Consider the following 16324-nt stretch of genomic DNA (forward strand, 5'->3'; position numbering starts at 1 on the left):
TTTAAGTTTAGGGTTTTTTGGGTTATTAATTTTTTTATATTAATTTATCCTAGGTTTATTTATTTATTGATTTAATCATTTAAACCATATTTTAAATTCAACGAGTCTTTATTAATTATAATAGGACTGAGAAAAATTTGTCTTGTGTTTTAATAATAAATCATGTTAAATAATACTGTTAAGTAGATTTTTGGAACAGTCACACATTTGTACAGGTTATTTGTTTATTTATTTATTTATTTATTTTTAATTATTAGTTTTGTTCATTTATTGACTGATTTATTGTCAGGCTATCAAGCATAATTTCTTCAAAATAAACTGCTTTTATTTTCTATTATTATTAATATTTATTCTAATAATAAATAAATAAATAAATAAATACATTCATTTGCATTATTTTTCAGAGGCAATATTAGTAGTTTCTGTATCCTAACTGTTTTTGATCCTCCAGTTTTGACTATGTACCAAGAAAAAGACTATGTACGTTCAACTAGACATTTCTATTCTTCACTTTTGGTTCTTAAGAAAAAAAAATGCAGTAATTTATGCAAGAAAAAAAAGAAAAAAAAAGTAAAAGTGGTCAAGCTCGTTTTCTCCAGCTTGAACGGTATTGTACGATAAATCATTACACCCTGATGAATCACACAATACATTTTAGTCATCTTTAATAAATCAGCGATTATTCTGATTCCTCCGGACAGGATGTGAGGGACGGTCCTTCCTCTCTGTATCTTTACTACTTTCATTTCTTTTCAGCACATTTTGATAGATTCAGGTGTGTCAGAATGATCATAAATCCACTCTGGATATCTGAGTAAAACAAAACACCGGCTGTTTGAAATTCATCGGTGCGGTGTATTAAAATCACGGTGCTGCCGTCTGTGGGAGGCGGATACGGCGCTCTAATTCAGGATGAAGATATCGGTGAACACGCCGAGCGCAAACACAGAGGCTGCACGTGATATTAGAGGAGCGTAAACGCAGGATTGGTTATTCAGGCTAATAAAGAACAGATGAGTTCTGAGGAGTGTGTGTTCAGGACGGCCGTATGAACCTGATCAGGATGTGATGAAAGGTAAAAATCAGGAACACAGAATACAAACACATTCTCTCACCATCGTTACAGATATATATTAAACTCGTACCTTGGGATCAGCGGTGAGCAGTTTGAAGGCGGTGTACACCTGACTCTCCTTCACTCCTCCTCCTAGATCCAGGAAGTTCGCCGGTTTCCCGCCGTGCAGGTCGATGATATCACATGTGGCCATGGCCAGGCCGGCACCGTTAACTGTTAGGACAGGGAGACGCAGCATGGACGTAAAATACATGTACGGCTGTGTTCAATATAGTCTACTACGTACTACATGTCCCAAATCAGTGTGCAGGATAGAGTATGCAACCTAAATGTTTTTTTTTTTCATACAGGTACTTTTACTGCCAAATTCTGAGGGTCAAAGACCTAAGTAGAAAGACCTTGGAGTAAGAACTTCTATAGGTTTTGACCATTAAGCTGCTCTCTGGATGTGATAGGATGGGATGGGATTGGAGTGGAGTGGATGGTATTGGGTTGGATTGGATTTGAGTGGAGTGGAGTGGATGGGATGGGATGGGATATGAATGGAATGGGATTGGATGGGATATGATAGGATTAAATTGGATGGGATGGGACAGCATGGGATAGGATGGAATAGGATGGGATAGGATGGGACAGGATGGGATGGGATGAGATAGGATAGGATGGGACAGAATAGGATGGGACAGGACAGGATGGGACAGATTGGGACGGGATGAGATGTGATTGGATAGGATGGGACAGGATGGGATGGGATGAGATAGGATGGGACAGGACAGAACAGGATGGGACAGAATAGGATGGGACAGGATGGGACAGGACAGGATGGGATGGAATGCGATGGAATGAGATAGGAAAGGATGGGATAGGATGGCAAGGGATTGGATTTGAGTGGATTGGATAGGATGAGATGGAATAGGATAGTACAGTACAGTACAGTATAGGATAGAATAGAATAGAATAAAATGGGATAGGATGGGATAAGATCAAATGGGTGGCGCTCCTGTCTCCCAAATTGATCAGAACAATAAGGGGATTTTCCACAGCTCTAAAGATCTCGATGATCAGATTGTAGGGTTGGTCGACTCAACGAAAATGGCACCAAATTACTTTGGATACTATTCGATTAGTCACTGAGCCAGTAAAAACCAATTACAACCTCACATTACTACAGGAACGTCAGTGAAACTCACCGAAGCAGGCGATGTTCCCGTCCAGCCCGATGTATTTCAGGTCGTGCTTGGCGGCTTCGGTCTCCGTGGGGTCGCTCTCGGCCGTGTCGTCCATGGCGAAGACTTCTTTCTGCCGGAACTCCGCGTTATCGTCGAAGTTGATCTTGGCGTCAAAGCAGACGACTAGAAAACGAAAGCAAAGAGACCGGAGGGTTCGGTTCTGGTTCTGACGGATGATCTGTACACCACCATTCCGTCCTGTACTTATCTTGTGTATTTATCTGGCGGGTAGGGTTCAGGAGAGGAAAAATAATTGTCTCTCCAAACCATAAAATTAAATAATTTAAAATTAAAGTTAAGTCATATTTTGGGAGGGACGTCAGACCTGCACATACAGCTTGTTATGTGTTATAACATTATTATAATAAAGGATCTAACAGGTAGGCGTAAGACGACCTGTGGCGTTAGATTTAGACTCAGATCTGTGATGTTTCTGCTTCCTCGGTGACTGTGGGACTGTGGCGTGACGGACTGTGGCACGACGGACACTGACGGACACGCGACCCCGCAGCTCTAATAATGCAAACTGACGTCCGACCAAGCCGTCACACGATCCAGCGGCAAGCGTGTACGTGAAAACGCTGTTCAGAAGGCCGCAGGCGACTTAAAAGCGTCTCACCTCGTCCTTCTGGAGTCTCGCCGAGTGGATTGACTTCGATCTGGGTGGCGTCGACTTTCAGGAACAGATCGTAGAGCTTCTTAATTTGGTCTGCAGCCTGGGACAGATCCACAGAGAGCACTAATTACAGCACAGCTATCAAACCCGGGAGCGTCCTTGTCCCACACACTTCAGCAACACTTCACTTTTAGATCACTCACACACACACACACACACACACACACACACACACACACACACACACACACACACACACACACACACACACACACACACACACACACACACATATATATATATATACATATATTATAGGATAATGGAACGCTCTGCTATGATAATGTTACAGATTTTTGTACTGGCATTACGGCAGCACTGGTACTCCAGAGGTACAGACTATCCCTTCTTAATAGCCAAATTACAAGGAATGATTCCCATAGCCTCAAACTAATCCCACTAACTCACCACTAAATGCAAATGTGACTTATTACGATTTAAGCATGGTCAACACTACATTCCCAGGGTCTGTATTCCCATAATCCATTGTTTCCAGTGTTCTACATTCCCAGGATTCGTTACTATACACCCAGGGTTCCTCCCATTGTTCCCAGTACACAACAAGCATCCTTCATGAATTCCCATCAGTCTCTAAATGACTCTGATTGAATGTATTTATGCTTTTTACTTAATATAACTTATACCTTAGGTTAGAATAATATTATGTATTCATATCGAGTCTATTTAATTAACTCCAATAAAGAGTCTGAGTCTGGGACCTCTCGAGATTTGTACCTTGTAATTTTAAGGGTGTTTTTATTTGCCACTGTTGCCCCTCGGCTGGGTTTTTTGGTCCTATAATCTGTGAAGATGCTTTGAGACAGTGGGCATGGTAAAAAGTGCAATCCTACAATTTATTCCAAGGGTCTTATGTTCCCAGATTCTTAAATTCAATTCCTAGAGTCCCAGATTTGCTAAACTCTTATTTTATTCCTAAGATTTGAGGTTCTTTAATACATACAGGGTCAATAGTGGAGTTCCAGAGTCCTCCAGGGTTCACCTTAAATTCTCAGCGCCCACTTTTCAAGGGTCCCAAGTTCCCATAAGTCTATATCCACATGAGATGAGCCCGTATTTCCAGGTTCCTATGTTCCCAGGGTCCAATATTCATCTGTTCTCATCTTGATATATTTTATTACTGCTTGGTAGAATAAGCATTCATAAACGAGCTTTATTAAATGTAGTCAGTCTGACAGGCTGCAACCTTGACTGGTAACGTCAGTATCCTCGGGCTGTTTGAATCGGGGCGATTTAAACTAGCGTGTGCATTTGGTCCTGTAATCTGTAAAGATGCTTTGAGACAATGAGTATGGTTAAAGGTGATGTATAAATACATTTAACTTGACTTGATGTATATTTTATAATAAATACTAAAGTTTCTTGGTTTCTTTATTCCCAGGATCTTATATTAATTTCCTAGAGTCCCAGATTTGCTAAACTCTTATTTTATTTTCATACAGGGTCCATAGTGGAGTTCCAGAGTCCTCCAGGGTTCACGCTATATTACAAGGGTCTACCATTATTGCCAGGGCCTTAAATTCTCAGCGGATCTTCTCAAGGGTCCCAAGTTCCCATGAGATGAGCCTGTATTTACAAGTTTCTATGTTCCCAGGGTATAATATTCATATATTTCTCTATATATTTCCAGTTTAAAGCAATTGCATTACCGCTGGGTAGAATAAGCATTCACAAACGAGCTTTATTAAACGTACGACTGTAGCTGAAGCAGTCTGACAGGCTGCACCCTTGACTGGTTGGAATCAGGGCGATTTAAACTAACTTGTGCATACGGGCTGAAATGGGTTCATTAATCCCATTTAAATCTGTTTTAAATTCCGCAGACGACACCAAAGCGCTTAAAACTGCTGCGGAGAAGGAAAAAAAAGCAGAAGAATTAAGCCGAGCGGATGACGACTCCCAGAGGTCGAGATGTGAGCGTAGATCACGCGCTGGCAGGAGCGGGATGGAGATAACCTCTAAATGTCTTTAATGCCCAGTGAAGATTTAAATCAGGCCTCATCGTTTATAGCCGAGGCAGTTACGGCGCATCAGTGAGTCATTTATCGCCGGAATAAACGCCGCGCGGACTGCTGATGCGCCGTGGACCGCCGGCGTCCCCGCCGAAGCCCAGGATAAACGGCGTTTGGCCGGGTGTTAGCGCGACACTCGTGCCGGGTTGAGCGGCGCTCCGTTACCTGCCTCTCCAGTGGCCCTTTGAAGCCCAAATTAGCCGCCATGCGCAGCGCCTGGTCGTCTCGGACACCTTCGAAAATATCGATGACTTCCTGTAGAGAGAGAGAGAGTCAGGAATAACGTATTAAAATATTAAAAGACGCAATTATTCAGTGGCGAGCTGCCAGAGTAACGGATGGGTGGATAAGACTGAGCCGTGCTGGAGGGTGGATGGTCGGGGTGGTCGGGTGGATGAATGGATTTGTGGGTAAACAGACGGAAAGCGGAAACAGATCCACAGAGAAGACGGATGGACAGGTGTGATGTGGGTGAACTGGTGTGTGAATGGGTGAGTGGATGGATGGATGGAAGGTAGACAGACGGCTGGGGTTGACGATGGATGGAGATAGAGGCTCGGCTAGATGGATGGATCCATTAACGGGACGGATGAACGGATGTGTGAACAGATTGATGGTCGGCTGGGTGGATGAACACGTAGAGGCATGACAGTAGAGAAGGGCGGGTAGGTGACCTCTGCTGGGGGTAGAGTGGTAACTCAATGGTCGGATGTGTAAATAGATGAATGGATGGATGAGTTGTTAGATGGTTAGATGGATGGATGAATGGATGGATGGATGGATGGATGGACGAATGGATGGGTGGATGAGTTGTTATATGTATGGATGGATAGATGGATGGATGGATGAATGGATGGATGGATGGATGAATGGATGGATGAGTTGTTATATGGATGGATGGATGGATGGATGAGTTGTTATATGGATGGATGGATGAATGGATGAATGGATGAATGGATGGATGGATGAGTTGTTAGATGGATGGATGGATGGATGGATGGATGGATGAATGGATGAATGGATGGATGAATGAGTTGTTAGATGGATGGATGGATGAGTTGTTAGATGGATGGATGGATAAATGGATGAGTTGTTGGATGGATGGATGAGTTGTTAGATGGATGGATGGATAAATGGATGAGTTGTTGGATGGATGGATGAGTTGTTGGATGGATGGATGAGTTGTTGGATGGATGGATGAGTTGTTAGATGGATGGATGGATGGATGGATGAGTTGTTAGATGGATGGATGGATGGATGGATGAGTTAGATGGATGGATGAGTTGTTAGATGGATGGATGGATGGATGAGTTGTTAGATGGATGGATGAGTTGTTAGATGGATGGATGAGTTGTTAGATGGATGGATGGATGAGTTGTTGGATGGATGGATGAGTTGTTGGATGGATGGATGAGTTGTTAGATGGATGGATGGATGGATGGATGAGTTGTTAGATGGATGGATGAGTTGTTAGATGGATGGATGAGTTGTTAGATGGATGGATGGATGGATGAGTTGTTAGATGGATGGATGAGTTGTTAGATGGATGGATGAGTTGTTAGATGGATGGATGGATGGATGAGTTGTTAGATGGATGGATGAGTTGTTAGATGGATGGATGGATGGATGGATGGATGAGTTGTTAGATGGATGGATGAGTTGTTAGATGGATGGATGGATGGATGAGTTGTTAGATGGATGGATGGAGGATGGGTGAACTGTTACGTGGTTGGATATATGGTGTGTGTGTGTGTGTGTGTGTGTGCGCGCACCTTGAATATAAGCTCCGGCGTTTTGGCCGCCACCTCCTCGATGTCCACCCCTCCCTGTGGGCTGCCCACCATCACCGGCCCGTTACATGCGCGGTCCATCAGGATGGCGAAGTACGTCTCCCTGGTGATATCCAGCGCCTCGGCGACCATCACCTGCACGGCAACCAGGCGCGTGATGAGATGAAAGCGTGAGAGCGGCAAATCAGCGGTTCATCGTCCGCCTAACAGGTGCTAAACGCTAACATGCATACAATTACTGACTGTGGCCCAGCGGCGGGCGTGAATAATACAGCGTACAGCAGATTTACACCTATACACCTGCACTACATGGACAGAAGTATACAATTACTAACAGGTGTAACGAATCAAATATATAAAGGAACTTATATGATTTAAACTTTGTGGCAACAGTTTAGGGAAGGTCCTGTCCTGTTCCAGCACAAAGCCCTGACCTCAGCCCCACTCAACAGCTGTTTTCTTTTAACTGAATGGGCACAAATTCCCACAGTCAAACTTAAAATCTTGGTAGAAGCCTTCTCAGAAGAGCGGCTCTTATTGCAGCTATAAAGGTCACACAGAGGTCACTCTCTTTTAATAGCATTTGGGGCGTCCGACAAGCTCGTGGTCAGGTGTCCAAATACTTTTGGTCATACAGGGTCATGCTTGTTGTTTTTTGTGAGAAGAGTCGTGCCGCACTGAATGCTGGGATCGCGCCCTCGTTATTCAGTCAGATCATCACTCAGAATTAAGGCGCCTCAGTAGGAGCATTTTAAGGGATCTAATTTAGAGAATTTAGACACGCCCTCTTCTCGGGAGTGTAGGATGGCGTAAATGCACCTGTGTAGAGAGATCACTAGGTTTTTTGACAGACCCTTAGTGTATGTAACTGATGAAAGCTATAAGGGCAGACAAGAGGATGCTATAAGAAAGCGATCGCCAGCGATGGAGCTGTATCGGCTACGTTTCGTACGCTGGTGAGAGAAGGAACGCTGAGCCTGTATTACTTGCAGAAGCGAGCATGGGTTTGTTTTCCTTTCCTGTTCTGGGGTGATAGAGAGGCGCAAAGAAAAACAGAAAATGAGAACGACACGCCGGCTTGTTAGCCGCACCGGGACCTGATGCAACGCCTGCTCACGTTATTTCTTTCTTTATTTTCTTCCCTGTTACAGGCGAGATTGTTTTGCTTACATCTGAGAAAAAGGGAAGCGAATCCATCGGCGGCGGCTTCAAAGCGAGCGAGAGTACGAGGTGAGAGAAATATGCTAAATGATGTTTTTAACAACCTGAGAGCAGGTACGGTCATTAATTTCAGATAATGATCCTGTACCGCGAGGTAGAAAAAAGAAAAGGAAAGAAAAAAAAAACGTGAACACTCACCGTTTTGACCTTGACGCCCCCCTGCGGAGTCTGCTTAGTGGTCAGGTTGAAGCCCAGCATCTTATTGGCCAGTTCACCCACAGCAGCAGGACTGGGAAATGCACACGAGCACACGAGAGCGGAAGACAACGTAAACACAGCGTGTTGAGAGTGAGAAGAATGATGAAGTAAAGGAGGACGAGGACTACACTTACTCTTTGGTTAAATGCACTCCGCCTTTCAGGCCGCTATCGAACACGCCCTTTCCTCGCCCCCCGGCCAGGATCTGAGCCTTCAGGACGATCTCTCTAGCGTCTGAGGAGGGAAACGCAGACAGACAGGAGCTACCGTAAATATTATTAGTATTTTATTACACTGATGTTTCCAAACTCAGTTACCCGAGTCGTGTTATTAGCTGCTTTACTTCCACATCTCGGACGTTTTGACTAAGCGATCGCTAACTGAATTGCCGTAGGATCGCTAGGACGCCTCATAGTGCATATTAACCAGCAAATGTGACGCACTTGAACGCTACATGAGTGAGAAATGCTAAATCTCCTGCTCCTGTATTTAGGCGTCGCCACAACAGATCTGGTCCTCATTCCAGACTCGGTGCAGTTTTTACCCAGGATGCCCTTCCTAAATCCCCCCTTCTATTTCTATCCGGGCTTGGGTTTCGTGCTAAGCTAAGCTGTTTCGTGCCCCATTCCCACCCTTGGACATCATGTCCATGCAGACGTCGTACTGGCTGATAGCACTCCTAAGAGTCAAACCCTGGATCCCCAGATCTCAGCAGTAGTGTGCTAGCGTATATCCAAAGCGACCTACAGTAGTGTGACAGTATACAGTCTGAGCAATTGAGGGTTAAGGGCCTTGCTTGAGGGCCAAAGAGCAGCAACCTGGCTGTGGTGGGGCTTAAACCAGAGACCTTCTGATTACTAGACCAGTATCTTAACTGCTGAGCTGCAACTGCTCTGTGATTTACAGCTGTGACAATACACAATCTAAACAATTGAGGGTTAAGGGCGTCGCTCGAGGGCCCAAGAGCAGCAACCTGACGGTGGTGGGGTTTAAACCAGCGACCTTCTGATTACTAGTCCAGTACTTTAACTGCTAGGATAATGAGTGAGAATTAATTACCAGAGTTTGGTTCGTAAATTAGCTACATTAGCTGAACCGTGATCTCCAACACAAAGAGGAATTTAGAATTCATCTAGAGTTTACATGCTCGGTTCGACGCCCATCTGGTTGGGGCTGATTAAAAAAAGCCAGCTGAAAACGCGCCCTCGGACCGAGTCGCTCCTCTAAATCCGGCCCAATCCCTTCAGCGTTCTGGCACTTCTGAATCAGATCCTCACCCGGCCAAGTTCAATCCGCGGCTCTCGCTAAACCAATTTAAACCTCGGCCAAGACACGATAAGGTCGGCACAAATGTCAGGCGAGTCCGACCGAAAAGAATCAGCGATATTTTCTTCCTTTAATAAATCCTGCCTCGTTTCTCTCTCCCGTGCTTTCAAAAGAAAAAACTAAATAATAATAATAAAATAAACAATAATTATTTCAGGTTTTTTACCGAGCGTCTCGGCGACGTCCTAATTAATTAGTGTAACGCAGAAATCCCCGGGCGAGCCATTTCCAATTAATGAGCTCAAATTAATTCCGGGCTTATTTACCGACGGCTGCCGCAAACTTGGCTGCGTCTCATTCCACCTCCATGTTGTGCCGCCTCAGCTGTCCCTAAGCACCCGGAGAGAACGGGAGCGGAATCTAATAAAGCCACATGGTCAAGGAGGGAAAAATAAAGAAATCTGAGAGAAATATGACGAACCAAACTTCTCGCGGAAAGAAGCTACGGGCGGGAGCTGACGGATAGGTAGGCAAACACACCTAATGGATTGTGGTGAATTATCTAATAGATGAATGGGTCTCGGATTATCTAATAGATGGATGCTCTCCAGGTTTAACAGCTGGGTTTGGGTGGGTGTGGTGTGTGATGGGTCACACATAGTTGGGTGGGTTTTAATAGATGAATCTTGAATAAATGGGCGGGATTTAAGGAATGAAATAGATGGATGGATGAATTTGATGGATGAATGAATGAATCATTGTAATGTTACTGGGTTGGTATATGGACAGATGGATGGATGGATGGATTGGTGAGTTGGTATATGGATGGATGGATGGATGGATGGATTGGTGAGTTGGTATATGGATGGATGGATGGATGGATGGATTGGTGAGTTGGTATATGGATGGATGGATGGATGGATGAGTTGTATTATGGATGGATGGATGAGTGAGTGAGTTGTTATATGGAAGGATGGATGGTTGCATGGATGGATGATGAATGGTTGAGCTGGTATATAAATAGATGGATGGATGAATGGATTGGTGAGCTGGTATATGAATGGATGGATGAGTTGTTTTATGGCTGGCTGGATCAATAGATGGATGGATTGGTGAGTTGGTATATGAATGAATGGATAAATGGATGGATCAATGGATGGATGGATGATGGATGGATGAGTGAGTGAGTTGTTATATGGATGGATTGTTGAGCTGGTAGACGGATGGATGGATGGATTGTTGAGCTAGTATACATATGGATGGATGGATGGATGGATAAAATAATAGACGTTAAGTAAATGGATGAAATGGATTAATAAAAAGAACAGATCTTGGATGGGCTGGTGACCAGGTTAAAAAGAAGATTAATGATTTATGTTTATTATATGTGTTTTTTAACGTCGCTTAGACAATTATTTCTCTAATTATTTATAGTATTTCTGAAGGCATTTCCTTAGATGAGACGTCTCATGACATTATTTTCTGCTTGTGTACTCTTTAAAAACAACACGACTACATGACGTCTGGACGCCCAGAAACGCGAGTACTGCACATATTTAAGGACTTCTTGGTCTAACCAGACATGGCATTTAACACCAGCACGGGTCCCAGTTTTCCTTTACCGTGTCCGCGCGTCCATATGCACGGCTTCTGGCTGTTTCTCAAAATGTCACTGACTAATTGGTTTGTGTTCCTTCCTTCCCGCTCGTTATTAAACCGGCCCGGTCACCGCCGATCGGAGGGGCGTGGGAAAGTTGGAACGCGGCCGCGGCTTCATTAAATCACATCCCTAGGTAAGCATTACGTTTGGTGCCAAGCAGCCCCGGCCCGGGTCCAAGAGAAAATAAGAAACGCAGCAGATCGTACATGAGTTCTGCATCACCAGACATTATTTATTTACCTACAAGACTTTTAAATGGTCAGATCGCTGTGCAGTTTACACATGGATGAATAGATGGATGGATGGGTTGGTGTATAGATGGATAGATGGATGGATGGATGGATGGGTTGGTGTATAGATGGATGGATGGATGGGTTGGTGTATAGATGGATGGATGGATGGGTTGGTGTATAGATGGATGGATGGATGGATGGGTTGGTGTATAGATGGCTGGATGGGTTGGTGTATAGATGGATGGATGGATGGATGGGTTGGTGTATAGATGGATGGATGGGTTGGTGTATAGATGGATGGATGGGTTGGTGTATAGATGGATGGATGGATGGATGGATGGGTTGGTGTATAGATGGATGGATGGATGGATGGGTTGGTGTATAGATGGATGGATGGGTTGGTGTATAGATGGATGGATGGATGGATGGGTTGGTGTATAGATGGATGGATGGATGGATGGGTTGGTGTATAGATGGATGGATGGGTTGGTGTATAGATGGATGGATGGGTTGGTGTATAGATGGATGGATGGATGGGTTGGTGTATAGATGGATGGATGGATGGATGGATGGATGGGTGAGTTAGTATATAGATGGATGGATGGGTTGGTATATGGATGGATGGATAGACCGATAGATACATGATGTGCAATCCGTTCTTCAGTCTCGTGACTGCACAGTGAACAGAACACAGTGAACAGAACACAGTGAACAGAACACAGTGAACAGAACATCAGAACATCAGCAATAACAGACCTGGACACGGGGCTCGTTTGTTACTTTTGGCTCGGTGTTGGTGGCAGCGGGGTGACAGCACCTCTGTGTTGGAACCTGCTGCTTTTCATCTCGCAGCATCAGTCAGTCGGTGTCCGTGTGCACCGGCGTGTTTAATTTACCGGCAGGTGACGGAGTACAGGCGGCGGTCGGCGCGCGGGAGCGTGACCCGTCTGATCCTCAGAGCTCGCCGGCCGCACCGGCTACGACAGAGCGAGGAAACGAGACGGAGAGCGTCTAATGATGCCGCCGGGCTCGGGATGCGCTCACAGGCTGATAAACAGGACGGAGAACGACCCCGCTGGGCGTGTGTGAGGTCTCGAACCGTCTCGGTGGCTCTGACAGCTGAAGCCTCGTTACGGCGTCCACCTGCTCGCTAACAATCTCCTGCGAAGTGTCGGTGTCACTGACGGACACGCCACGAGAAAAAAGAAGCTGGAGCAATGACTTTGTGTTAGCAAACATGAATAAATAAATAAATAAATAAATAAATAAATAAATAAATAAATAAATAAATAAAAACAACGTGTTTCTTTACCACAGCAACAGGAGAGTCAACGTGAGGAATTCTGATCGATTTACAAAAGTCTATAAATACTTTCTGCTCTTAAATATTCATACATTTAAATCTTTAATATTATTATTTTAATAAATGTAATGTAATTATGTAATTATTTTAAATGTAATAAAATAGTGAGAATAAAATCCTGACGTATTATTTACACAATGTTTTTTATTTTTAAGACATTTATTTATTAATGTAATAAATGTATTATGTATTTTTAGATAAAGAACAACTATATATTTATCAAACAATAAAATAAGTAACAAATAACAATTTGTAAGTATTGTTTTAATTATTATTATTGTCATTATTATTATTATTATTATATAATAATTTGTATTATTATTATTATTTTTATTATTATTATTATACTTATTATACTTATTATATTGTTATTATTATTATAATTTGTATTATTATTATTATAATTTTATTATTATTATAATTTGTATTATTATTATTATGATTATTGATATTACTATTTTTATTATTATTATTATCATTATTATTATTAATATTATAATTTTTATTGTTATTATTATTATTATTATTATTATTAATATTATAATTATTATTATCATCATTATTATTATTATTAATATTATCATTTTTATTATTATTATCTCTATTACTATTATTATTGTTAATATTATTATTATTATTATTATTAATATTATAATTTTTATTATTATTATTATTGTTATTATTATTCGCAGTGGGTCCAGTTTCCCCAAAATCACTGGTGGTCAAGCACTAACCCACCCCGGGCAGGATACCAGAACATCGAGAGGCTTCAACCACCGACCCTATAAACTGTAGAAACATTCCAACACTAGTAAACAATCACTGCCTGTAACGGCAGGATCTGTTTCTGATCCGGGTCTCAGCGCTCCTCCTGTGATGCTGCTAATGAGTCTCAGCGGCTCTGCGCTCCTCAGAGGGGATTAACCAAATCTTCACTTACACCCCGCACCCCACCCCCCTCTCTCGGAGAACCCACCGGAGCCATCGGCGAGATTACAGCTCTCACGCCTCACACATACATTACTCAGACATACATTACTCAGACATACGTTACCTGAGCCATACGTTACTCAGACATACGTTACTCAGACATACATTACTCAGACATACATTACTCAGACATACATTACTCAGACATACGTTACTCAGACATACGTTACTCAGACATACATTACTCAGACATACGTTACTCAGACATACGTTACTCAGACATACGTTACTCAACGTTACTCAGACATACGTTACTCAGACATACGTTACTCAGACATACATTACTCAGACATACATTACTCAGACATACAGTGTATCACAAAAGTGAGTACACCCCTCACATTTCTGCAAATATTTTATTATATCTTTTCATGGGACAACACTATAGACATGAAACTTGGATAAAACTTAGAGTAGTAAATGTACAACTTGTATAGCAGTGTAGATTTACTGTCTTCTGAAAATAACTCGACACACAGCCATTAATGTCTAAATAGCTGGCAACATAATTGAGTACACCCCACAGTGAACATGTCCAAATTGTGCCCAAATGTGTCGTTGTCCCTCCCTGGTGTCATGTGTCAAGGTCCCAGGTGTAAATGGGGAGCAGGGCTGTTAAATTTGGTGTTTTGGGTACAATTCTCTCATACTGGCCACTGGATATTCAACATGGCACCTCATGGCAAAGAACTCTCTGAGGATGTGAGAAATAGAATTGTTGCTCTCCACAAAGATGGCCTGGGCTATAAGAAGATTGCTAACACCCTGAAACTGAGCTACAGCATGGTGGCCAAGGTCATACAGCGGTTTTCCAGGACAGGTTCCACTCGGAACAGGCTTCGCCAGGGTCGACCAAAGAAGTTGAGTCCACGTGTTCGGCGTCATATCCAGAGGTTGGCTTTAAAAAATAGACACATGAGTGCTGCCAGCATTGCTGCAGAGGTTGAAGACGTGGGAGGTCAGCCTGTCAGTGCTCAGACCATACGCCGCACACTGCATCAACTCGGTCTACATGGTCGTCATCCCAGAAGGAAGCTGACGCACAAGAAAGCCCGCAAACAGTTTGCTGAAGACAAGCAGTCCAAGAACATGGATTACTGGAATGCCCTGTGGTCTGACGAGACCAAGATAAACTTGTTTGGCTCAGATGGTGTCCAGCATGTGTGGCGGCGCCCTGGTGAGAAGTACCAAGACAACTGTATCTTGCCTACAGTCAAGCATGGTGGTGGTAGCATCATGGTCTTGGGCTGCATGAGTGTTGCTGGCACTGGGGAGCTGCAGTTCATTGAGGGAAACATGAATTCCAACATGTACTGTGACATTCTGAAACAGAGCATGATCCCCTCCCTTCGAAAACTGGGCCTCATGGCAGTTTTCCAACAGGATAACGACCCCAAACACAACCTCCAAGATGACAACTGCCTTGCTGAGGAAGCTGAAGGTAAAGGTGATGGACTAAACCCAATTGAGCACCTGTGGCGCATCCTCAAGTGGAAGGTGGAGGAGTTCAAGGTGTCTAACATCCACCAGCTCCGTGATGTCATCATGGAGGAGTGGAAGAGGATTCCAGTAGCAACCTGTGCAGCTCTGGTGAATTCCATGCCCAGGAGGGTTAAGGCAGTGCTGGATAATAATGGTGGTCACACAAAATATTGACACTTTGGGCACAATTTGGACATGTTCACTGTGGGGTGTACTCACTTATGTTGCCAGCCATTTAGACATTAATGGCTGTGTGTTGAGTTATTTTAAGAAGACAGTAAATCTACACTGCTATACAAGCTGTACACTGACTACTCTAAGTTATATCCAAGTTTCATGTCTATAGTGTTGTCCCATGAAAAGATATAATAAAATATTTGCAGAAATGTGAGGGGTGTACTCACTTTTGTGATACACTGTACATTACTCAGACATACGTTACCTGAGCCATACGTTACTCAGACATACATTACTCAGACATACGTTACCTGAGCCATACGTTACTCAGACATACATTACTCAGACATACGTTACTCAGACATACATTACTCAGACATACGTTACCTGAGCCATACGTTACTCAGACATACATTACTCAGACATACGTTACTCAGACATACATTACTCAGACATACGTTACTCAGACATACATTACTCAGACATACGTTACTCAGACATACATTACTCAGACATACGTTACTCAGACATACATTACTCAGACATACGTTACTCAGACATACGTTACTCAGACATACATTACTCAGACATACGTTACCTGAGCCATACGTTACTCAGACATACATTACTCAGACATACGTTACTCAGACATACATTACTCAGACATACATTACTCAGACATACGTTACTCAGACATATGTTATCTCAGCCATACGTTACCTGAGCCATACGTTACTCAGACATACATTACTCAGACATACATTACTCAGACATACATTACTCAGACATACGTTACTCAGACATACGTTACTCAGACATATGTTATCTCAGCCATACGTTATTTCAGACATACGTTACTCAGACATACATTACTCAGACATACATTACTCAGACATACGTTACTCAGACATATGTTATCTCAGCCATACGTTAT

General features: G+C 43.0%; 1 protein-coding gene across 3 annotated transcripts in view; it reads right to left on the reverse strand.

The window, feature by feature from the left end:
- Positions 1 to 16324, reverse strand: part of suclg2 (succinate-CoA ligase GDP-forming subunit beta) — a 68273-nt gene that overhangs the window by 28197 nt on the left and 23752 nt on the right. The window contains exons 3-10 of one of the 3 annotated variants that reach the window (XM_062986411.1): positions 8354 to 8453; positions 8160 to 8250; positions 6783 to 6935; positions 5176 to 5265; positions 2924 to 3020; positions 2266 to 2427; positions 1146 to 1288; positions 649 to 810 (exon numbers count right to left, since the gene is read on the reverse strand). In XM_062986411.1, the coding sequence (XP_062842481.1) occupies positions 790 to 810; positions 1146 to 1288; positions 2266 to 2427; positions 2924 to 3020; positions 5176 to 5265; positions 6783 to 6935; positions 8160 to 8250; positions 8354 to 8453 (857 nt within the window). In that variant the 3' untranslated portion in view covers positions 649 to 789. The other 2 variants (XM_062986410.1, XM_062986409.1) reach the window with 2 other exon arrangements.

This window comes from Trichomycterus rosablanca, chromosome 24, assembly GCF_030014385.1.
Source record: "Trichomycterus rosablanca isolate fTriRos1 chromosome 24, fTriRos1.hap1, whole genome shotgun sequence".
In the NCBI taxonomy this organism is placed as follows: domain Eukaryota; kingdom Metazoa; phylum Chordata; class Actinopteri; order Siluriformes; family Trichomycteridae; genus Trichomycterus; species Trichomycterus rosablanca.